The sequence below is a fragment of the Amphiura filiformis genome, chromosome 15 (assembly GCF_039555335.1).
Source record: "Amphiura filiformis chromosome 15, Afil_fr2py, whole genome shotgun sequence".
In the NCBI taxonomy this organism is placed as follows: domain Eukaryota; kingdom Metazoa; phylum Echinodermata; class Ophiuroidea; order Amphilepidida; family Amphiuridae; genus Amphiura; species Amphiura filiformis.
In genome coordinates, this window is record NC_092642.1 from 17,858,177 (window position 1) to 17,884,522 (window position 26,346).

The 26,346-nt window shown below is 36.4% G+C and overlaps 1 protein-coding gene across 1 annotated transcript in view; it reads left to right on the top strand.

The window, feature by feature from the left end:
- Positions 1-23,677, top strand: part of LOC140170751 (uncharacterized) — a 43,952-nt gene extending 20,275 nt beyond the window's left edge. The window contains exon 3 of the mRNA XM_072193980.1: positions 23,531-23,677. Coding sequence (XP_072050081.1) covers positions 23,531-23,677 — 147 coding nt within the window. The remainder of the gene's footprint in view (positions 1-23,530) is intronic.
- Positions 23,678-26,346: the final 2,669 nt, after the last annotated feature.

Here is a 26,346-nt window from a genome sequence, read left to right on the forward strand (position 1 = left end):
GCGAAGCATTGCTGTCGTTTGCTTTTCAGACCCGTGTTCTCCAGTGAGACCCGTCCTTGTACTAAGCGCGTAAATAATTCTGCCGTTCATGTATGACCACAGTATTACTGCAAGAATGAACTGTGCAAAGTCAATTGCACCAAGAATTGGCCAGCACCACGAGCAATTTGTGTCCACCTTGCAGACAATGAATTTTGCCGCCATATTATGAAATGTGTCGTTGTTAGACCGATCTATGCATATCGTTTCAGTTTCATTAACATGGAGACCCATACATGCCGAAACAAATGATATCAACCATGCACTGATGGTCATTCGTAAAGTCCAGGTTCTGCCTTTGAGCATTCGATGCGCTATCGGGTGACATATTGCCAGATATCTTTCAAAGATGACGATTGTTATTAAAAACACGGATGCAGAATAAGAAAGGTAGGTGAAAAACGAAACTAAAGCACAACCAGCACCAGAGTGAAACGACGATAAAGCAAATTCAATTGGAGTGTTGGAGTAAGTCCAGAAGAGCCTAAACGCGACAATAGTTAGCAACGTTGCATCGCTAACAGCAAGATTACACAGATAGAAGTTGGTAACAGTCCGCATTTCTGGCATGCGATACACCACAAATAAAAGTGCAACATTTCCAAGAATGCCAAATCCTGATACAATGGGTACGACAGCTAAGATGAAAATCCTCTTATATATAGTGTAAGAGTACTGAACAGCTTCTTCTTCTGAAAGCAATACGTCGCAATCATCGTCTGAATAAGTAGAATTCATTTTCTCGAGTCCACCTTTTTGATAAAACACTTGTACACGCTATACTACCATATCAAATATGCCGACTGTTGCGAAAATTAATCTTACTATTTGATATCAATCAAACGTATTGTCGAAGCAAACAAATTGATAGTGGTTTTTAAGTATTGGGCTTATCCATTTAAAGTCTATACTCCCCGTGTGGGGCGTATAATAATTTCAAATGGAATTACCACATTAAACATCTGAAAAAAACATTTGAAATTCACCACCTCTGTAGATGATTCAAGTTGCATCTTTCACAGAGGGTGTATAAAATGCAAATGGTTCTGCCTAAAGTGTTCATTCCATTTGAATTCATACTCCCGCTGTATAAGATTAATCTTGTTGCAACCCTCTTAATTTCGATACCAAACGTGATATACCGTTATAATATTGGGAAGCAATTGATGTATAGCTATGGGTCTCCTCTATCCAGCAATACCAAAAATAAGTACGAACATTCTTCACATAATATGAAATCATTATTCGAGTGTGCCGTAGCAAAATTAGGAAATTCTGGCTATGTACAAAAGTATAGGCAAAACTGGTTTTTGGCTAACAACTGTGCGATTTTCTCCGGATTTTCTCCTAAAATATGAAAGGAAACGACTTTTTCAACTATCAAATTAAAAGATGATATCTCTTGGAGTAATTTTACAAGAGCAAAATCAAAATCATGGATTTTACTTTAGAAACTTATGGTGGGTCCCACTTACCTAATTGCTATTTTTGATGATCGGCCCTACCCCCGGGTAAGGTCCTTGGGTAAAAAGTTTATCACTAACATGACCGCAAAGGTGGGATCTACGATTAGATCACGTCGTTTGGGCGTCAATAAGCGCGTTTTTATGCCGGATGAAAAACATTAGAAGGTTAGTTTGAAAAATATTGAGGGTGTCTTCCTCAGAAAATGTTACAATATGGCTTTAGATAGCATTGGACCTCGACTGTTGTCCAAAATAGGGAAAGGAAAACTACTTCACAGTGTGGAGTCAATATAAGCCCATCAATCAATAGTACAAAAATAAAGGTTACTACAAAAATGTGATATGAATGATAGTTACCGATGTAGTCTACGTGGCTCTTTGGGTTCTCCAAGATATATAACTAAACTCCTCAACAAAAGTTTGGAAAGTTTTTTCAAGCATCTGTATCTCAAATTATTTGTGACATATTCATATCGTGTTGCATATCACTGGATAGCTACACGATATGAATATGTTGAAACAATAACATTTTTCACGGCTGAGATACAGATGCTTGAAAAAACTTTCCAAACTTTTGTTGAGGAGTTTATAAAAGCGGCAAATTCGTAATTAATATATATATCCAATTGATATTCAAATAGCGTATTCTTATTAAAATGATACCCCGACTTTGTATGAGGGCGATAGTCGTGTCTACTGACAGGTTGGCTCGAAAGTACATCTCAAATAGATTCAAATAATGTTCTACACACAGCATCTCAAAAATAGAGGTTTTCTGTCACACATGAGTTAACACTCAATCGGCTTAATTTTACATTACGTAATTATGTCACAGATTCTTCTCATGAGGCTTTTGGTTTATAGAATATCCGGAAGGCTTCAGTATAGGAGTCAAATGGTTTATTTGGCTTGGATAAGGTGTCCAGGGTATTATGACGTTAGAAAGAAGAATTGAATATATGAATACAAAAGCCACCCAAGTCCATACTTTGGCCAAATTGAGTTAAGCATGGGAAAGTGTTGCTATACATAGGCCTGTCATATGTATGAAAGAACAACTCAAATTCATCCTCTGTATCTATTGAGCATGTGAAAAATAGCATGTATCAAAGAATCAACCCAAGTCCATGATTTAAGTCTTGTAACACATTGATTGAAATCCAGTATGTATAAAAGTCCACTTGTAACATCTTCATTGCTGGAGAGTGACTTTTGAAGAAAAAAAATGGGTTTATTCAAGGAAAGTGTGTGGTTTATATTACATGGCAGAATGCTTATCACCTTTATACATAACTGTGTGCTTTATTTTGTATTATCTTGCTAGTGGTAATCTCATTCAAACATTATTGTCTTTGTATATGATTCAAAAAACCACCCAAGTCCAGAATTTAAAATGAAGCCCACGAAGTCCCTGAAATGCTAATCGTCATACCTAATACAGTTTAACCCACCCATTTGCACGTACAACTTACCATATTGACCAGGTAAATCTAACTGAAGGAATTAAAATGATACACAGATTTTTTTCTGAAAATCACTTCCCATGGACTTGGGTGGGTTTTGGATTCATGTATTCAATTTCTAGAATTGGTTAGAAGAAGGCGACCTAGAAAGAAGACAGAAGTATTCCAAAGATTGCGAGACTGAAAAAGACGTTGTTTTGAATACTAATATGGTATATTTTATACATGACACGTATTCCTTTTAGTATTATTGACAATAAGTCCTAATTTCGACTTAAATTGGTAGGCTTTCTTTGAAAACAAAGTCACTCCTGCTGATAGGATCATAGTAGTTGACCGCTTTCTGGTCTTTCTGGTATCCCGGCCATGACCATCCCAAAAAGGCGTTTTACTCTCTTCAACAGGTAAGATGCGCTAAACTTACGACACCTTTATGTGGTGACATCAATACAAGGGCCGAGTAAGAGAGAGTTGCATGTGAATTATTCAAAACCGATCAACAGTTTGCCTCACTTTGTAGATCACAAACCAACGGAATTCGTCGTAGTTAAAAAACCGTGAATTTAGTATCATTCCCCGTGTTTCTCTCCTGGAAATAAATTTGACCGAAATTTCTTCCCAAAAGTTACAGTTTAGAAGTTACACTTTAGAATGAAAAGGAAGAAAGATAAAGAAGCAAAGTAAGTCACTTCCAACAAACAATTAAACAATTTTCATGATGCAGTCATGTCTACAATAGAATTCACCACTACCTTTGCAGTGCAGGACTTAAACCCCAAGCTCAACTGAGTAAATCAGATCTTCTCTGGTTAAATCTACACGACACATGTTTCTGTTTTACCTGTGCAATGAGCAATGAGCTGGTATTATAGTTTCAGTTGGGTGAACGATTATAAAGCGAACGCAAGGTAACAATATTGTGTGCGCTTTTGTTTACGAAATGAGACAATAGTGTGCTTATTGTTAACCAACGTTCTTGAAAATGAAAAGCATAATGGTTTGCAGACTTAACACGGCTTGGAAATAATTTCTTCATATTTGTTGGTGTTATCTGTCGTTTACATATCCTTCCTAAAACACAAAAGTGCGAATATTTCCAAACACCTAAATTAGCTAAAAATTTAGGACATGTTACAAAACTATATTTTCTAGAATTTCAGAGAATACTTTAAATATTGGCCGGTTAATTTTCACACAGTGACGTTAACTAGGCAATGTCCTATTACCTATAATATACACTAAAACACCAAAGTGCGAATATTTCCAAACACCTAAATTAGCTAAAAATTTAGGACATGTTACAAACTATATTTTCTAGAATTTCAGAGAATACTTTAAATATTGGCCGGTTATTTTGCACACAGTGGCGTTAACTAGGCAATTGCCTATACTTCTAACATACACTACTTGTAGAGGTCACGCGTGAATTGTGAAAGCTCTGTGTATTGTGTATAGGAAAACGGACAGTAACTGCAGTATGTATTGTTAACCTATGGGGTTGAGACAGGAACTGTTCTTGGAAGAGTTCTTGTCCCTTTACCTCAAATGGTGGTCAATCGATAATGCCCTAGACTCTGGTGTGTAATTGCTTGAAGGTACGAGTTTTAGTCCCGCAATGTCATTATTCGGTTTTGACCAAGTGCGCCCAAATTGAGCAGACATAACAACCATACAGCGAAATAGGATCGGGAATATTTAGTCAGGCTGCCTAAAACTGCATGATTTACGGTTTGTTGCAACTAAAGTATATTTACTAAGTCAGGATCATCGGAAAATGTTTAATCGTTGCTATTTACAAAATTCATTATTTAATAGTTGAACAGATCTACCTACCCCCAAAACCGAGTTTTTGTTTCCAGTGTATATTATTCTGCTTCACTTGTTACACAGTGTGTGCCACAGACTAATGGTGTGTACACTTTCATCACACTAACTGCGCATGCATGCATCCCACGTGATACCATGACGCAATCATGGCTACCGGTCGGTGATCTTGTTGCCACGCGAGGGGCCCTAGGTTTTAATCCGGGGGGGGGGGTACCAAGTGACTTCTTTGTTCATCTTTCCTGCATCCATGCCTATTAAAGTACAATCCAAATACAGACAGTAAAGTGTTCTTTAAATAACATATTTTAGTACCTACGAACTCATTGTACATTTTATAATGACATGAATACATTAGGACATCTCGAATGTACACATCGCTTCTCGAATGATTTCATAAATGTAAATTGTATGGTGTTTCAATACTTTGTGCAAGTCAATTTATCCCATTAAATGTATTCTTGGTTTTATTAAGCTTTGCTGCTTTTATTAAGGCAAATATCGATTAATCCATATGCTATTAATGTTCATTCGACAGTTAATAGACCCACCACTAATTGGAACAGAATCCATTTTACAGGTTTCCATCTATATACCAAAAGCTCACAGAAAAACATATCGGAAGTCCCGGAAAATCCAAGTAGTAGAACAGTGCCTCAACATTTCGTCAAATGTTGTTTAAAAGCACACCAATGCATTTCCCTTGTCATAAGGATTCAGAAAAAGTATAGTTTGATCTATCTCAGTTCTTGAGTTGCATGCGAAAAGATCAAAAGTTAACACAGGGGGAAAATGGACATCAATTCGTCGGGTGCATCACATACTGGTCTATCTTGATTTTTTGACTTTTTTGATAAAATTAGTTTAAAATTCTATTTTACGAAGCTCTTCCAATACAACAAATTACATACCTCAATTTTTCCTAGATAATTAGTGATAAAATGTTAAATTTAAACTATCTCTGATTTTTTCAAAATACGTTTTTCACATACTGATCTATCTCGAAAAAAACACGCATTTATAGAAAATCTCAATTGAAAATCTTCGTATTAAGTTTACCTTTCTATAATTTAATTAGACTATGGATTTTCATGAAAGTGGTTTTAAATTAAAGCATATACTTAACAGATTTATTTAAGTGGAATCTTTTATTATATTTACGTATGTAATATTACTTAAAACTATACTAAAGTTGTAGTTCTGTATGTGAAATCGTTAATTTCCCGATATCGTATTGAAAGTGCATTACATACTGGTCTATCTCGAGATAGACCAGTATGTGATGCGTCTAAAATCACGTCATTGTTCGCGAAATCGAGATAGCTCCCAAGATAGACCAGTATGAAATGCACTTTAAATACGATATCAGGAAATTAACTATTTCACATACAGAACTACAACTTTAGTGTAGTTTTAAGCAATATTGCAAAGGTAAATATAATTCAAGATTCCACTTAAATAAATCTGTTAAGTATATACTTTAATTTAAAACCACTTTCATTAAAATCCATAGTCTAAATAAATTATAGAAAGGTTAACTTAATACGAAGATTTTCAATTGCGATTTTCTCGAAATGCGTGTTTTTCGAGATAGACCAGTATGTGATGCGTCCGACGAATTTGGAGTTGCGTTTTTCGTAAAATAAAGATGTTATCATGTTATTATGTTATTTATATTTTTTCTGTTTCTAATGATATTAAACAACGGTCACTTTCGGGACAAGATTTAAATTTTTGTAATTTGGTCAATTTAAAAAAAGTCACAATTAAACTTCCTTTGGTAGGGTTAAAACGCATCCAGATGTTATTTTATCTCGTCCTCTTTTGATTGTTATATTTTGTACAGATTTCCGTTATGAATTAATTTGCGTAGCATTAACATCTTAACAGTAAATTCACATATTCTTAGATTTAGACCAATTTCTAAAGTCTAATTTTAATTTTGAGAATTATGTATTGGAATTTTAGAAGAGTGTGTATGTTTTACTTACAATATGATTTGTTTCATATCAAATTTTGGAAAGGTTTTGGTTTCGTTTGATTTATCAGTTATTTGAAACCATGTAGTACAATTTGTGGCAAATAAATATATAAACTAGAATAATCTGTTCCAACTGACCAGCAATAGACAAGTGCCACAAAAAGCGTCTTAACTTTGGTAAGCTTGGCGGCTGTGATAAACCATGGCAGTAGACCATCATACAAGTAGACAATTAATGTACTGGGTTTCAGTCGTCAAATTTATCGTGCTGGCACATCAAAGTAAGGCAGTTGTCAGTAATATAAGCAGTCAGTGTCATCAAATTAGTCAGTACTGGAAAATGAGGATCATGTAGTGGAAAAGCAACAACACAGTAAAACAGTAAAACCCATGCATTTCTGATCTCCCGCCCCGAGCATCCAACGATCTTTTACAAAGATTAGTGGACTCAACAATTTTTATCTCTGTTACATTACACTTGACTCGTGAGATTATTCAACTAAATAGAAGATCTACATGAAGTCCTTGAGATGGTATAAATAATGAATAAGGCAATAAATAATGAATAAACGTGAATGCAGGAAAAATTACCGACGTTGAAAAATTTATATGCTTATATGTAAAGCCATCTGCAGATATCATTTTTATCTAATTGGCCTATTTATATGATATAAATAAGACAATAAATAACTGTGTGCCCGGGTAAAATACGTTGAAGTATTTTCTGTGCCTATAGTTTTACGTAAGCAGATTTGCAGACATCATTTTTACCTACTAGGCCGATAAATTATTTTTTATTACAAAGTAAAATGATACCTCTTAAGCTGTTTCAAAAAACAACAAGGATTGATTTCCAGACATTTTGATATATCATGATCAGAGGATGATTTAAGAAAGCCCCATCATGCACTGCAAACGTGTTATCACTAGAGTTTCAACTGCCACTTTACTTTTCAAATCCCATTGAATTCTGTGCAAAAGATGTTGTTTAAGAATTGTGCGTGTGTCGTTATTACTTGGTCGATTTCAGATCTAAAGTGATGTATGCATAAAGGATAATTCATACCTTCTGTAGGTAACATAAAATGTGAAATCGACTGGCATTTTGAATGCGTTTTTATTGTAAATATATCAGTCCAAAATCAGATTTAACCATGCCGTCAATGCAATGTACGAGCAGTGGTGTCATGTTCACTCACACAGCTGTGCTAACCGCAAGTCAACACAGTGGCGTGGTGGGAAGTGCTTAAATCATCCTCTGTATCATGGTTTATGCGCCTAGCATTTCAATATTATTCATTAAGATAAAAGTACAGATGGCCTGAACAAAACAATTGATACATAAAACATAATAATATATACTGTACAATTAAGTCTTGGACTATATTAACTTTGTGTGATATAAACAAATTGAATGAATGCGCTAATAATCTTGATATTGAATTTGTATTAACAGAGCAAATTTTATTCTCCATATAATAATTTGAAAATTAAATTTTCTATTGCTCTAGCATCTACCGTAAGGTGTGTGACTAGATTAACAGCCTCATGCATCCCCATTTGTTCTCATCAAAACCGAGATTTTGATGTCAGAAGAAAGCTCATATTTTTCTCATTACCCCAGTCAAATTTAACGCCCGAGATATGTTTCCTTTAGATGGTGTGTACAAAGACGTTGTAAAAAGTTGTAACCAGTATTGCTATACACGTATTTGTGTCTATATCGAAACCACAGGATCAATATAACTCAATATTTGGAAACCTGTTATTTTAATGGTTGGCTTCAATGAAAGACTATAAATGCTTTTAGTAATTTGGAAAAAGGGAAAATCTTTATCAACATTTAGAGGATAATCTGAAAAGAGAAAGTGCGTCGCTATATGGTGATGGCAATGCCAGTCATAATGACACTCCTCACTGTTCATCCGATCCACAGATTTTAATCTTACTACAGACTAGAATGCGCAAACTGACTCTCTTTATTCCGCGTCGTTTTCCCACCTTTTATTTTCCCCACCCGGCGGGGTGTCCCCCGATTTGTGCACGCATACTGCAGCAACTACATGTCATGATGTTACATATTAATGTTGTGGCTGCAGGCTACCCGTTACCTGGACATCAGAGTATTTTCACTTCCATTCCGCGAAGATGATCTCTTTGTCCTATTACCAACGCACCCAAAAGCTTCAGCAAATGCTCTCCTGTATCGTTAGTTACTTACGTTATACATGAGAGTATTTACTGTCGAATTTAAAAGCAACATAACGCGACTAAACGATTAACGTCTTCGTTTTAGCTTTAAACAATCTCTCACCACCCAACCAATACTTGCAATAATCGGTATATTTGATTTGGTGCCAGACATGAAAAAAAGCGTTCCATTCAAAATCAGCATTCTTCCAATTTGATTTCTGACGCGAAGCATTGCCGTCGTTTGCTTTTAGATGATCCCTGGTGCCATTTCGGTGACACAATCCGGTCGATTCACAATATGATGCACCTCCAGTGGTAGCTGGGAGAGGCCAAACTACGCAGTGCATCATAGGAAAATGTCGACATCGTAAGCCCGCGTAATACGAATACAACAGAGGAATATGTCATTGTGTGTTTAAATGTCAATATAATTACGCGATTGTACACTAAACAGCAGTTTACAATCATTGTAGTAGATCCATTTTTGATCTATTGATCACACAGAATCCCTCGTGGAGCTACTTTCAGCATTATTATATCACACTCGCGTAAAATCCAATGGTAACTAGGAAGGCGGTGTCGACCCTGGAGGTCAAAAATTGAACTAGCAAGAGCAACCGCTGGCGCTGCATTGTATTGTGAATCGCGAGAATTGCTTTCCATCCCTTTGATTTATGCAACACATTTAAGTAGAGAAAAGCAATGAGATGACATGGTCAATAAGTACCCGCCGTTATTGTTCACTTTTAATCGTCATGGATCACGACTACTCCATTATACCACCTGCTCTGGCACACCACCTTGTTAAACCATTGAAAAAAAGCAATCCATTAAAACACAAATCAATTGATACACGTGTTAAATTATTTTTATTTTGCTGAATTGTCTACATTTTTGTCTATATATCATGCATTATTTATAAGTTTGCAAAGATTGCACAATTTTATCAGGATTATTCATCAAGACACTAATTCAATAAAATAATATATTTACACGGTGACAACAAGAATTTATGTTCAATCTGACTTTGTGAGGACGATAGTTTCAGTGTGAGACAATACAGGTGCTAGGCGTAATTGATATGGAACGTATGTATCTGGAATTGATGAGCTAATAGCTTCACCGACAACTTTATGCCGTATTACATATTTATGGTTTTGCTGAAGGTTGCAGTGTTGTAGTCGAGTCCTCGTCATCCGAGTCCGAGTCCTTGGTGTCCGAGTCCAAGTCCCTGCCAATTTCTGATGTCCGAGTCCGAGTCCGAGTCCGAGTCCTCAATGTTCGAGTCCGAGTCCGAGTCCTTATGTATCAAATTCAAGCCCCGGGTTTTTCACCAATACTTTATCAACGTAGGCCTATACTTAACCAGAATTTTAGTTCAATAATATTTTCTTGTAAATACATAATTTGCTAAAAATCTTTGCACCCCTCTCTGCACATGCCATTTTTGGGATCCCAATTTAGATACATGTTGCAAGCGCAGCGAGCAGGGTAATTTGCATATGTAAGCGTTTCCGTACTGTTTTCTATAAGCCTTTTAGAGCATTTTATTTGAAAGGTGCTCCATATGTGCCAAAAATTGCTTGTTCCCCCCTCTCGCTTTGCCAAAAATTGCTTCCACCCTCCCTTTCGATCGGCCAAAAAATTCCCTCCCCACCACCAAAGCTCATAATTCTTGCTTCTAAAGCCCCTAGGTAGCATACCTTGAAACCGGGGGGATTTCAATTTTGAGGACTAATTGTTCAAAAAAGGGGTCATTCAGTGTAGGCTACTGAAAAAAACGGTGTCACTGGGTGTAGGGTTTGCCAAAAATAATGGGGTCATTTCATGGGCACATGACGTTTGTCAATGGGAGTGCTCCTCCCCCGGGCCTTGAAACAGAGTATAATCACAGACTCACAGTAACTTAGGCTTATGTTTTAAAGACGCATAAGATGCAATATGACAATCAAAATATGACGTCACTCACCAAACTGCAGGTGCCAAACGAAGGGGTGTTGGATCTGTAGGCCTATGCAGTATTATTCCGAGGGTGGGGGAGGGGTCACTCACATGTAAAGGTGGTACGGGTATGTGCAGCGGTCAAGGGTCCCTTTTTCAGGCTCTCCGACTGTTCCTTAAGACTCACATTTGCATCATGCTCCAGTTCATTAAGCTGAACACTCTGAAAATTGTAGCTATTTAGCTCAAATTTGGAAACATTTTAAATTTGTTAGCTCCAAAGCCTATAATTCGCACAATTTTTAGTTCACAGACCTCCACAAAAATGTTGAAATTTCAGTTCATTAAGCCCCTATTTTGCCCCCAAATCAATTCTTAGTTCCCAAAGTTCGCATAGTACACCCCTACCAAAATTTAACTTTAATGCCCCAGAGTATTATTATTCATGTACATTCTAGACTTGTGTCTAACAAAGCAGTCATGTCAAAACAAACGAGCATGATTAAAATCCATTTAACCAATTAAAGATGTAACTGAAAGCAATCTTGCTTTTTGGTTGTACTTTTATTTACAAACTAAATTCATTTGCATGCAAATCACGTGTTGTGATCATTGATCATCAAGCATAAGAGGAAGTTTTCAATGAATGAAAATAAAAGACCTAAAAAGACCCTATTTTGCCGGACTCGAGGAGGACTCGCAGCCGAGTCCCCGAGTCCTTGGGGTCCGAGTCCAAGTCCGAGTCCGAGTCCTTAGCTCCCGAGTCCAAGTCCGAGTCCGAGTCCTTGAAAAAAGGACTCGAGTCCCGAGTCCTCCAACACTGGAAGGTTGATGTTGCTTCTGTATTCACTATCTGCGACACAGACTTCATAACTTTTCCATTCATTTGTCTTTACCAACACATCCAAATGCTTTACCAAATGCTCTTCTGTATTGCTCATTACTTACGTTATACAAGAGCTGATTTACTGCCGAATTCAAGAGCTTTACAACTCGACCTATTAACCAGAAGATAAACTTCTTCGTTTCTGCTGAATATAAAAATTATCCTCTCACTAACCATCCAATACTTGAAGTGATCAAAATTGACTAATTCAAATGGCACCAGGCATACGAAGAAAACAATTTCATTCAAAATCAGTATTCTTGTAATTTGATTTCTGGCGCGAAGCATTGCATGCTGTCGTCTGCTTTTCAGAGCCACATTCTCTAGTGAGTCCAGACCTTGTAATAAGCGCGTATATAATTCTGCCGTACATACTTGACAACAATATCACTGCCAGTGCAAACTGTGCAATGTCAATTGCAGCCGATACCATGAACAATTTGTGTCCACCTTGCAGACGATGAAACTTGTCGCCCCATTTTGAAATGTGGAGTTGTTAGACCAATCCATCTCGAGAGAATAAATTCACTACCTCTGCATTATGGATGAGTTTGACCAATTCCTTGATGAAACCTGTGTGGCACCCGAAAAGGTTGCATTATTAGGGGAATTTAACGTCCATATGGATGAACTCGATAAATATGACACCAATATCTTGAAGAATACCGGTTTCAGTTTCATCAGCACATTGTAGGCCCGACAGATATATCGGGTCACTATGTTGATATATCGGGTCATTATGTTGTACTTTGTGTCATTCAATGTGATAAACCTCCTTCACCAAAACTTACCGCGAATATGGGAAGATGGATCATGAACAACTAAATATGCTGCTTGGTGAACGGCTTGCCAATTTCCCCGATAGTGAAGATCCTTCTAGTTGAATCTTATGAGATTTTGACATCCTCGGTGCTGCACAAGGTTTGTCCCTTTCTCAGGGGCTGTGCAATAATTATGAGATCGAAACTGATCTGGAGCTATCTGGTATAATGAGACAATCCATGAGGCTAGGCGCACCCGGCGGCGCCTTGAGCGTAGGTGAAAAAAGACCCGAGCAGAAGCTGATGAAACTACTTTCAGAACTCAGCAGGTCCTTGTATGTAGCTTAATAACAAGTGCAAAATTGGGTAATTTACAACCCAATTTACAAGTGTTACCATGACAGATATAGTACAATCAATTTCCTTTTCAACGGGTCTTCATCTAAACTTCCTGATTGTACTTTTGATAATAAATCTTTCCTGATATGTCTTTAACCTCTTTTATTGAGAAGATGGAGAATATAAGAAAGTAAAGAATGTATACACTGATGTAACTTATGTTGCAAGTGATGAATATACATTTAGTTACATGCATACGGGTTCATGTACCTTCATGTACCTTCAAGCAACTTCTTCTTCTGAAAGCATTAGGTGGCAGTAAACATCTGTACTTTTAGTAGAATTCGTTTCTCCCGAGTGTGCCCTTTTTGATATAGCACTTGTACGCGCTATAATACCATATCAAAATATGCCAATTGTTGCAAATTGTACTTTATACGTTTCGATTTTAGAATTCCTGATATGCGCACACAACTGCAGTAACTTCGTGTCATGATGTTATATAGTAATGTTTTGACTGTAGGCTATAGTTACATGTGACCTAGACATCACAATATGTTCATCTCCATTCCGCGAGGAAGATCTATTTTATTTTTACCATCACAGCCAAAAGCTTTAGCAAATGCTCTCCTGTATCGTTGGTTGCTTACGCTATACAAGAGCGGATTTACTGCAGAATTTAACAGCCCCATAACGCGACTAAACCAAAGGATTAACGTCATCGTCTTAGCTTCAAACATTCTCTCACCAACCAACCGATACTTGAAATAATCGAGATTGGACATTTGAAGTGGTGAAAGACATAGGAAGAAAACAGTTCCATTCAAAATCAGCATTCTTCCAATTTGATTTCTGACTCGAAGCATTATCGTCGTTTGAGAGCCCCGTTCTCCAGTGAGACCGGTCCTTGTACTAAGCGCGTAAATAATTCTGACGTACATGTATGAAGACAAGATCACTGTGAGAATAAACTGTACAAAATCAATTGCATCAAGAGTTGGCCAACACCACGAGCAATTTGTGTCTGCCTTGCAGACAATGAATTTTGCCGCCATATTATGAAATGTGGTGTTGGCAGACCAATCTATGCATATCGTTTCCGTTTCATGAGCATGGAGACCCACACAAGCCGAAACCAACGAAATCAGCCAAGCACTTATCGTCATTCGTACAGCCCAGTTCCTGCCTTTGAGCATTCGATGAGCCAGCGGGTGACATATAGCCAGATATCTTTCAAAGGTGACGAGTGTTATTAAAAACACGGATGTAAAATAACAAAGGTACGTGATAAGCCAGACTAAAGCACAACCGGCACCAGAGTGAAACGCCGATAAAGCAAATTCAATCGGAGTATTGAAATAGGTCCATGTAAATCTTATTATAGCTATAATTAGCAACGTTGCATCGCTAACAGCAAGATTACATAGATAGAAGTTGGTAACAGTCCGCATCTCTTGCACGCGATATACAACAAATATTAGCGTAGCATTTCCAAGTATGCCCAGACCTGCCACAATGGGTACGATGACTAAGATGAAGATCTTCTTATAAATAGAGTAAAAGTATGGAACAGCTTCATCTTCTAAAAGCAATACGTCGCAATCATCGTTTGAATGAGTAGAATTCATTTTCTCTTTTTAATAAAGCAAAACTATATCAAATATGTCAGTCGTTGTGAATACGCCATAGTTACCTTAATTACCTTTAGCTACTGGTTCACACCATTACAACAACTTGCATTAGACAAGGGGAATGAAAAAGTCTAATGAGCTGTGACATCACATCTCGCCGTGATTTAATAGTGTATTTACTATGCAAATAACCACTTTCTTTGCTCCATAGTGTATCGGAAACTAACCCTTTATTATGCTAAATAGCCACACTTTCCATACCTCAGTAAACATCAATTTCTAGCGCACTTTGTGTAATGGTTTGCCAAAAATGGGCATTATAGTGGTATATATATAAACATTACATGGTACCTGAAGGCAAAATGCCCGGATAGTTTCCAAATTTGGCTCGAATATACCTTATAGTCTATACTATCAAGTGAGTTTGATGTTTTTTATGAATGAATTGTAGTATGAATGGTAGCACACCGCAATCGTAGCCTTAATTCACTACGAAACACTAAAAATGCTTTGTTGAAACTACATCGGTATATACCTGAGTCGGTTCCACACAACCCTGTTGATCTTCTACAAATTGATTATTTTAAATAGAATGAACACTTTAGACAGCTACATTGAATTACATACGCACACTGAGCATTACGTGCAGGTACTAGATAAATTGCACACTTAATACTTAGAAAAAAAACGAGAAGTATCCCTGTGCTACACAGGGAAACTTTCTCAGAGGTGAATACAATGGGTTGTCAATAGCTGGAGGCTTCTATTGTGGATGTGCGTTTAACTGTTTAATGTTAGTTTTGTTGAGATAACTCTATTCAGCCCTTATAAGTACATTATTTGCCACTCAAGCATTAAAATACAATATTGATACAAATTACATGATGAGGTTGAATAGGTTTACTCTTTTATATTTATAGCTGGTTGTTAATATCATAATAGCTTGCTATGCAATTTAGTTCTTCCCAGACCATTGCGGATTCTGGTTTCTAAATGTTGGTTTATTTGAGCAGAGAAGATGATTTGAGATTCCCTTCTGATCATGAGCTGCATAAACATGTTTGTAAAATATGACTTTTTTTATCCTTTTGTGTGGTGGAGAGAATGGATAGATTGATTGAGTGTTTTTTGCTGGAAGGAAATTGCCACATATTACAAACATACATCAGTAGCTCAATAAATAATTATTGAACTGTTGAATAGCAAGTATTATCATGATCAACTAGAATGTTCTGTTTTAGATAAGTAGATAAGTTAAGTTTCACATTCCTGTTTAATAAAAGATCCACTCAGTAGTCAAGCAATAAGCCCAGGGTGGGGGTGTACCAATTAGAAATGGGCGATGGGATTGTGCGGCCACATTTACCAGAGAAGATGCATTTACCCTCATTTTCACTCTCCTTTTTGTGTTTCGGTCACCCAATGGCCCGATTGGAAATAGGTTTCAACAGATTTTAGATAAGCTCTTGCCATATAAACCCCTTTTTCTATATAAATAGAATTTTGCCCTGTCAGTCTCTTTTTCAAAAATTATACTCAATTTAGGCCCAGACTCAGTTTATTGATATTTTTGTATTTAGCTCCACAGGTCTCACTGTAAGTAGGAGTGAATTGGGAGTATTAAGCACCCAAAATTAGATGTATTATCTTAGATGTATTATTGTCCTTAAGTTTTAGCAGTCATGCACAGTGAAGCACCGGTAAAACAGAATAGTGTTGCCACTTAATACACACAAGGAGCATTGTTCCACCCAGAAAGTATTAAGAGTAGCCCAAGGTCTTTCTATTGTAAGTGATTCAGAAGTTGGAAATCTCCTTTTGTGACACGATAATTGTATCAAAACATTGGCTGGCTATTTTGAAAAGAGGTTTTTCTAGTCAAATAAGAGATTTGCATTTTATCCTACCATGACTAGTATATGCATTCTAATACACAGATACATTTTGTGCTCTATAATATTAGGTTATTTTAAGGAAGTGAAGATAAATTTATAACCAAAGAAATATTATTTAAAAAAATTAATGCACATGAAGAAACAAAATGTAAACCCGTCCTTCCTAATTTAAAGATGCATAATTAATGTATACAAACGGCCTAATTATTCTTAAACATTACATTTAGTTATTAGATTTGTTTAACAGGAAAGTAAGCCAAGTGAATAATTATGATAACGAAATATTAACAAAAGAAAGTTATCTATTAATTAAAACATTGACTTAATTGGCAACAAATCATGATTAGTATGTTTAAGCTAAAGTCAGATGCTAATGCTGTATATATTGATTGCTGTATACCGTATATATATTATTATTAACACATATTACTAACAATACTTAGTAAACAGATACAATATATAATTGGCCGCTGAGACACAATGAGAGAGTTATCATGGGAATTTAAGTTGAGATTGCCCGAGTACCGACTGTGAACTCAGGTAGTACAGTGGTAAAGCTCTGGACCGGTAATCCAGCAACCGGGGTTCAATCCCCGCTGAGTCCTGATTTTTTTCTCTCTCAATATTTTTATATGCCAGTTTGCTCGAGCCCCAATCACGCCATTTAAATAGATACTTGTTAGTTTTAGATAAGTTAATAAATCACTCTACTGAATGGCATCACTGATTACATTTCGTCCTTGCATTACAGATTCATCTTTTGCATGCCACCCCAACATTTTAAACCTGGTATACATACAGGGTGACTGATTAACCATTGAGAATGTTGATCATAACAACAAACAGATGAATGTAAAATGCAATGCCAGAAATCACATTTATATACAGTGTATAGATCTGTAGATTTTATGAAATACCTTACCCACAAAAACTACAGTTATATTATGGCTTTCAGCATGTTCAGTGGTATGATTACCTAAAACAGACCTATGTATGAGGAGTGATAACATGATGATATCCATCTGTGGATGGATGTTCAACCTGAAAAGCTCTGAAACTTCACTGCAAAAGACTTCTATTAGGCCTATGCAAAAATAAACAATTGCTTGCATCATGCAAGTTCATAATAAATAAATAGTGTAGTAATTTTCAGTCTATAGTGCATAAAAATTTCAATCATGGCTTGTAGATAGTAGACCAGTCACTCATGATCATGCCTATTTTATTATAATCATCTTTTAGGCCTTGTACTGCAAAGTCACAACTACAAAGTTGTACATGGAGAGTAAAACATGTATTATAGTACCAGTGAGAGTTGGTGTGTGGCATGGAACATAATAGTTTTATAACATGTAGAAGTAACTATTTCAATTTGTCCTTGTAAAAGTTAAATAATGAGCATTGGTTTGGGAACCCTTTATTTACTTAGTCATTGCCCAAAATTACTACAATACACCAGGAAAAACATCATTTCTTTAATCTGACAAGCTATTATTGCATGGGTGATTGGTCAACAAAAGATCCCATCTTTCCCATATGTCCTGTGTTAAAGGATTTTTGTTAGCTGTCCGGTGACTAAGTATTAAGTGTGCAATTTATCTAGTACCTGCACGTAATGGAAAGATTCAACCTAACACAGAACGTGGTGTGTGAAGGTATAAACAAACATACATACAGAGTGAGTTAAAAAAAAAGGGCAATAGGGCAAATAATTTGATATTTACGTGAGATAGTTACTATTACTATTGTTGAAAGTTTTTATAAATGCCGCCCTCAATAGTCACGTTTTATAAAAAAAAAATTAAGTGAAACGCAACTACCGTTTAATTTTTATTTTATTTTTTACTGCGCTGTCCAATTTAATTGTATTTTGAATGATGATTGTCAAATTATTCATCTTGAGGGTAAATTTTGGTCTAGAAAATTTCTGACCAGTTCGATGTATTGTATCAGGCAAACTTAAATCTTGGCGAGTCACGTGGTTTCTTTTATTTTTAACTTATTTCTGTTAATTATTTAATTGAATAACATCAAATTATTTATTTAAACTACTAAACATGTAATATTTATCTAAATTCAGGTGTATTTTGAGCATTTACAACCCATTTTCTAAAACATTTTTTCATTATTCACCAAATCAGTGGTAGATTTCAGTTATCTGGAGTGTTTTGACGTGCTGAACACGATAGATTCGCCCAAGGTACAAATTAAAAAAAACAAATGTTTGTTTTACGGTTATGACGGGGCTCATTCTAAAAGTTATTCAGACCTTAAATTTTAATGTGGCTGACGCAATCATTATTATTATTATCTAATTAAAAGAATGGGTCTACATGGACTCGTTATATACAAAATGTTTACATAAAGTGATGTAATCATCGAGTTGGTATAATTATGTGTCACGGGGTTGTCAATTAAAGCATGGTCGTAAAATCGATTCAATCGATATTTGGTCAACGGTGGTATCCGAGCGGTGTATAAAATTCAGCGGAGCCTGGCAGAGGCTTTTATGGGTTTGGGCTTTGCTAAAAGCCGGGTACCTCTTCGCTACGATCCCTCATTTTAGTTGGGCCAAAAACCTCAATTCCGTGACCATTCTCTGGGTAGTAAGGTTTGACGATTGATTTGACTTCTATGAACTATTTAGAAAAAAGTGGCCCCCATTTCCTTCGCAAAATCCCGAGGGACTAGAGGCCAAAATCCAAAATGGCCGCCGCCGCCAGTTTGAACCAGAGCACCTATAATCATGTACAAAGACACTTTTTCGGGTATATCGAGCACAAGGATTCCAATTTTGACATTAGTTTGATATTACGGCATCATTTTCACCCAGAAATCTAAGATGGCCGCCAAATGATTTCTTCACACCATTATATAAGAAACTGAAATGAAACCCGAATCTCCCTGATACAAATGTTAAGTTTTTAACAAAAGGTAGAAGATATCAATATCTTGTCAGTCAAGAGGTTAGGCAGGATAATAGGAAACCACGTGACCAACACCAAAACAAACCAAAACTAAAACTTAATATTTGAAATGAGGCAATGTGTTATCGAAGACAGCGACGCTTGGCTGAGCTCAGTAAACCATGATAGTTGTCCTCTAAATAAATCGCTCTTCATCCATCTTATAATTATTACTTATACAATAAGGGTCATTGTATTTCTTTAAGTATAAATAGTTGGTCTATGACTCTTATGACGTGACGATAATGGTTTATTATAAAATTTAAGGGCTCACTAATCGGCAGGTTTAAAGTACATGCGTTTTCCCTAAATTTGATATTTTTGGTGATATTTCCAGAAAGCGACAAGCCAAAGACAAATGTTTGGGCATATACTTTGTTATTTTAATACCGCGCTTTTACGCATACCTACGCTACCATTAGTTTGGGTGATTTGCTGATATATATTTTGGGACTGAATTTTGGCGTTCAATGCGTTTTAAGCTTAAGCTTACCATGTGTTATGGTCCCCAAAATGACCCAGGCCAAAATCACCTGCTTCGGGTTCACGCAACACCAAACACACAAACACACTGTTTATTACTTAAAACACTTATGATTATTTATTTAGTGCAGTATGGCTATCAATCAATCCTAATACAATATTACAACAATTACGTAAGATTACGATAAAGACTTCTTTATGCTATGGTTACTTAGCTAAGCCTGGAGATCTTGATTGGCTGGCTTTCTGATGAGATTCCGTTGATGGTCTCAGTTCTTGATCCAAGATCCGGCAATGTCCGCGATCCTATCTACCACAATCTCAGTCCAAAGTCCTGATGACTATACTTTCACTAACCCTAGCTACTCTGCTAGTGTTCTCCAAATGGTCTTCTATGTTGACCTTAAGCTCCTCTCTCGGAGATCTCTTGAGCAAGCTTTCTGCTCCACTTGACAGACAGATAACACTCTATGCTAGTCCAGCAAAATATCACAGTTCAGTGATGGAGATACTTCAGTCTATCACTTCTCTGAGTCGACAAACAATAAAGCACTATTGGCTTTCACTACCGCCTTTGGCGTAAAGAATTCTCTCCAACACGCACACACAAGAACCACGAACCGAAGTTTGAAGACTTCAATGGTAACTTTGTACCAATACTGGCTAACATAAGTTTCACAGAGTTTCCTCTTACACCTCAAGACTGCTGCTCAGTCATTCAACAGTCAATCAGACACTGTACCCTGATTTTTGGCACCGTGCCAGCACTTTATTACTGTGGTAATTAAGTAATCATGACCATTAGAGTATGATCTAAATGTTGCTAGAACTTTCTCCATATTACTATATATGAATTTCTTGATCAATTTAATCATTAAAATTTTCCATATGAGTTCCAGAACATTCCATGAACAAACCAATAGGGATAAATATCAAAACAAGTGTTTTAATTATATAAATATTATGAATCATTTTGGGGGGCACATAACACATGTAATTAACGCTGATATATAAACATTCTCTTTGGTCGGCTACTAGCAAACAACAGAATGCAGATTGGATCAGCGTAAGTGTCGTATTCCTCTCGTGGATCTTTTAAACATATAATTACTTTAAAGTGAGTGTAACAATATCAAATTTTACATCTGAATACAGGGTATGTGGCTGCAAAGTGTAATTTTCAGCGGCGCAACAACATCTCAAAAAAATCCACTACTAGCGAATAATTATGTTTAATTTTATATTTCCCGCTTGCATGTATGGCTAAACTATACTTCTTTGAATACGTTGGTCATGTTGGTTGGCCATTATCAAACTTTTATCAAACCTGTACAGTGATTGGCACTTGCATTAGGTGCCTCTTTGATAGTTGATAATGCCCAGCCATTCAGCAAGTAGCATTGGGCAATGTCGATGTCATCTGCTAATCAGCAAAACTACCAGTTACCTATATTTCAGATGACATTTTAAAATGCTCAATGGCATCAGCCGCCAGCCGGATTATTTGCCAGGACATGCCAGAGAATCAGAAATGGCAAACAAAATTAATTGTAACTATATACTCCAATTCCATGTTCACCTCAGATATCCTCACCTCACCTCACCTAGGCTGTATCATCCTCTGCAGTATGAAGTCCTCTTCAAGAATCTTCCATTTCTGTCTGTCTTGCTCATCCCTTGCTTAAGTGATGCCCTTGCCTATATGCTGTATAGTCATCTCGCCATCTTCGTCTTTGCCTTCCTCTTCTACGCTTTTCTGTTCTTGGTTGCCACTCAGTGACTCTTTTTGTCCATCTATTGTAATTTTTCTTGCCACATTAAAAGTACATGTCCTGTCCATCTCCATTTCGCTTCATCAATCCTTTCCATGATGTCTTTGACTCAGCTTTACTTCTTATGTCACTGTTCCTAATTCTATCTTGGATTGTTTAGCATGTGTCTTTCCATGGCTCGCTGTGTCGTCAGGAGTTTTTGTTCCAGATATTTAGTTGTCGACCAGGTTTCAACACCGTAAGTTATGGTGGGTAACACACATTGATTGTACATACGCCTCCTCGATGTCATTGGTAGCTATTTATCGCAAATGGTGTCTTTGTATCTGCCAAAAACAACACCAGCCAGCCTTGGTGTTCAGTATAGACTTCCTCTCTTGTTTTGTCTTCCATTTTGACTGTATTGTCCGGATACATGTAACTATCTACTTTCTCTATCGGTTCATTGTCAATTTCAATGGAATCTCTAGTGTCAAAGTTGGTCATGTATTTCGATCCATCTCAGGTGGTGCACGTACTAACATTACAGGTACCTAGAAATTCTTGGCCGAGTGGTCTAAGGCGCTTGAATGAATTCTACTATTGTACGATCATCGCTGGTTCAGAACCGTAATTATTGCTCGTTTTTTTCGTCTTCTTTTCTTATACCCTGTTTCAAACATATGATGTGATCAAGCAAAATCGGAACTTGAAAATATTAAGTTTTTAGTTTCTTATAGGATAGAAAATGCATTTACAAAGCTTGACTTTGCAGCAAAATCCATTGAAATTGAACAACCCGTTCCAAAGATATGAGCAGTCAGAGAGTTTCCAAAACAACTGCAAACAAAAGGAAATATATTGTTTGGCTATATCTCAAAATCAATATTTCCGAGTTCCGACTGATTTTGCCTGATTGCATTCTATTTCTTTAATTATTTCTTTATATTTTCTTTATTTTTTATTGTAACCAAAATTCCAAAGCAAGACAATAACACTTTTCTTATCCCTTACACAATGGAAGCTACATTTCATCATGCATTACGGTCGCATATGAGTATTTATACCGACACTTTTCAATTTATTTACCCGTTTTTGAAATCAGTCCAAATTTAATATAATGCCATTAAACCAATACATTTTTCATTCCGGCTCCTGCTGCCTGCTCAAGATGGAAAGGTTTGTATACAAAACAATTCTCTTACAAACGGCCTATGCACAGTCTCCACCTCGATACACATGAGCACACATTTTCGTCCAAGAGCTTCCAAGCAAGCAGTGAACTATCTCTACATAGCATCGTTAGAGCGGTGTGAGGTTCTAGCTAGAAAACAGGCCTCTGTGATTGGTTTTTGTCGAAACGCCAAGTGTTTCCTTCATCCAATCACATTTTATTTTATATCAAACGAAAGCTAACACTTCTCCCTAAAAACACTTTTCCCCATTTGGCCATTAGGTCAACAGCTAACACAATTCTAATGTTATAGCAAGACGAATGTGGTATATCTGTTGAAAACTACCTATCCAAGCACATTTTTGACCAAAATGTAGGTTTTAAAAGTATAAACCTCAAGTGTTCCAAATCTTATGTCATTAAATGAAAGAGCGCGCTAATATTGTCCATATACTAGCCTCATTTTAATGAGCAATGACCAATTCTCTTTAAATTCCCAATCTTGTGCAAAAAGTTACTATTTTCGCCTGTTTTGTGATACGGTTGTAAAAACTATATTTGCTAAAGATATATGAATAATCATCTTTACCAAGGCCGGCGCTAGAGTTTTGGCAGACCATATCCATCTACCTCTTGATCATATGACTTCGAAACCGAAGACCTAATGTCAGGTGCCAGAGTTACAAGCAAAACGATTGTGTCTCTCTTTTACATTACACTTTCGTTTTTCTTCACAGTTGATTAGAGATAAGGGACTGGAAGATGAGGGTCATGTAGTGGGAAAAGAACGACACAATAAAACAGCCAAATACCAACCACTACATTTCTCATCTCCTACCCCCCGCATCCATCGACATTTTACTCAACTCCTGGGAAATGCATAAAAATCATTATCTTACCATTTCTATCTCTTTACACTTGACTATATAGAAGCCATCCTTAAAAAACCTGGAGTAGCTATATATATAATGAATAAGATAATAAAAAAATGAATAACTGTGTACGCAGGTAAAATCACTAACGTTGATGTATTTGTGATGCCTATTTACCAGCCTATATGTAAGCACATTTGCAAACATAATGTGTACTCGTACCTACGAGGCCCTGAAGTCCCTTGAGATGATATAAATAATGAGTAAGTAATAAATAATGAATAACTATGTACGCAGGTAAAATCATCGATAGTGAAGTATTCTTGTGTCTATACGTAAGCAAATTTGCAGACATCATTTTACCTACTAGACCAAAACGTATCTCAATGATTTTGATATATAGCAGGTTTAAGTGGCAAATATTTCAAAATTATCCATTAAGATAAAATTACAGATAGCCTGAACAAAGCAATGGGAACACAAAACATAACAATACATCTATTTTAATTTTGTTGATTGAAACCAATTGAATGAATTTGCTCATATTAAATCTTGATATTGAATTAGTGTCAACACAGCCAAATTATTCTCCATATAATAGAGACATTGCGATTTTTCAAACGCAGCAAGTGGCACGTACGTTTTCGCGTACGTTTTCGCGTACGTTAATACGGTGTTGAATATGGCTAGTCTCTGTTCCAGACTGGATTGTGCTCATTCGTCACGATGGAGAACAAGAAAGTCAGAATAAAGACTATAATATTTGCTCAATATCTAACAGCTTCTACGCTAGGTCGATAGAGGGCATAATGATTGAAAAAATAACAGTGACCTGAGAATATGCCTAAATTGAAACAGACCGCTTTTGATTTTGATTAAAATTTTGACCTACATGCTGATTAAACCTAATTGTTTTTTGTGCTCCCCAAATATTATAGTTGCCCCAAAACATATATTTTGGTAGATTAAAGATCACTACATACATACATCATGGCTTTACTTTCAAAATGAGACTTTTACGTCCTGAAAATTGGGCGCGATGCATGGACTTAGACATGAGGTAAAATCAGCATATTTCAACGTAGCATCTGCGTTTTTATTCTACGTTGGAATCCAAAATGGAAATCACATTGTAATTTTTTTTTAACACAAAGTATCACACACATTTCAATGGGCAATCTCTGCGTGTGAATATTGCGTTTAAATTTAGTCCATTTTTAACACATCGCTGTACCTTTAATATAATGATTTGTTACAAACAAAAAGGAACATAATAATAATTAGACTTTCCTTCATATGTTCATTATCTTTGACTGTTTTTAATATATTGGGAAATGGACAAATTTTGTAAATTTTATATCTACGTCGATTTCGCACGTGGAATATCTTCAAAAATAGCTAAATACGTGACCTCGCATCGATACAGGAGAGTGGTTTTGAATAGATCAACGTACGTCCGATGTCTACGTTTGGAAATCGCAATGTCTCTAATATCTGAAAACTCAATTATCTATTCTTCTAACATCTATCTGAGGTGTGTGACAACTTCATGCATCACACATTATTACCGAAATTTTGATATCAAAAGAAAGCACATATTTTATCATAACCCAAGCAAAGTTTAACGCCCAAGATATGTTTCGTTTAGCTGATGTGAAAAAAAAAAAGACGTAGAAAGCAGTAACCACCAGCAGAAGTATTATGTTGTTATACACGTGTTTCTCTCTCATATAAAAACTAATATTTTAATGGCATGCCTCAATGAAAGATAGAAAACAGAGTATAAAATAATCTGACCACCCACCTTTAAACCGACTATAAATAAACAAGGGAAGATGCTTACGCATCATAACTGGAACATTCAAACATTCAAACATTACAGACTAGCGCACGAGATCAAATTAATGATGCTTAATCGTATTCTTAATATATCAATATGCAGGGGAAAGAAGAATGACACATCGCACACTAGCACAATTAAAATTGGCAAAGGTTTCTCAAACATACATATCATACTAGAAAGGTTTATAACCGCATGTTGCACGATTAAACATCAAGTTACAAATGGAAACATGACATGCATAGGCAAATACACTAGAGTAAAAACTCCGGACAAACCTACCTGTGTGAGGACTTGAACCCCAGACCTCTCGCTTGCCGGGAGCGCGCGCTAACCACTGAGCTACACAGACTCTCCCTGATAAACAGGACTCAAGTCTGGTACTTATTGATATGAGCAAACAACACATTACATACCAGTGTGCGAGATCAATTAATGATACTTAACCGCCAGCCTAATATAATCATACAAACAAAGGAAGAGGCTTACGCATCATACACTGGAACATGGAAACATTCAAACATTACAACAACTAGCGCACGAGATCAAATTATTGATGCCTCATCGTTATTCTTAATATACCAATATACAGGGAAAGAAGAATTACGCATCGCACACTAGAACAATTAAACATGAATTTACAAATGGAAACATGACATGCATAGGCAGATATACCAGAGTAAAAAACTGGACTTGAATCCCAGACCTCTCGCTTGTCGGGCGAGCGCTCTAACCGCTGAGCTAAACAGACTGTTCTTAATAAACAGGACTCAAGTCCGGTACTTCATACCATGATGTTACATATGAATGTTTTGGCTACGGACTAAAGTTGATTTGCTTT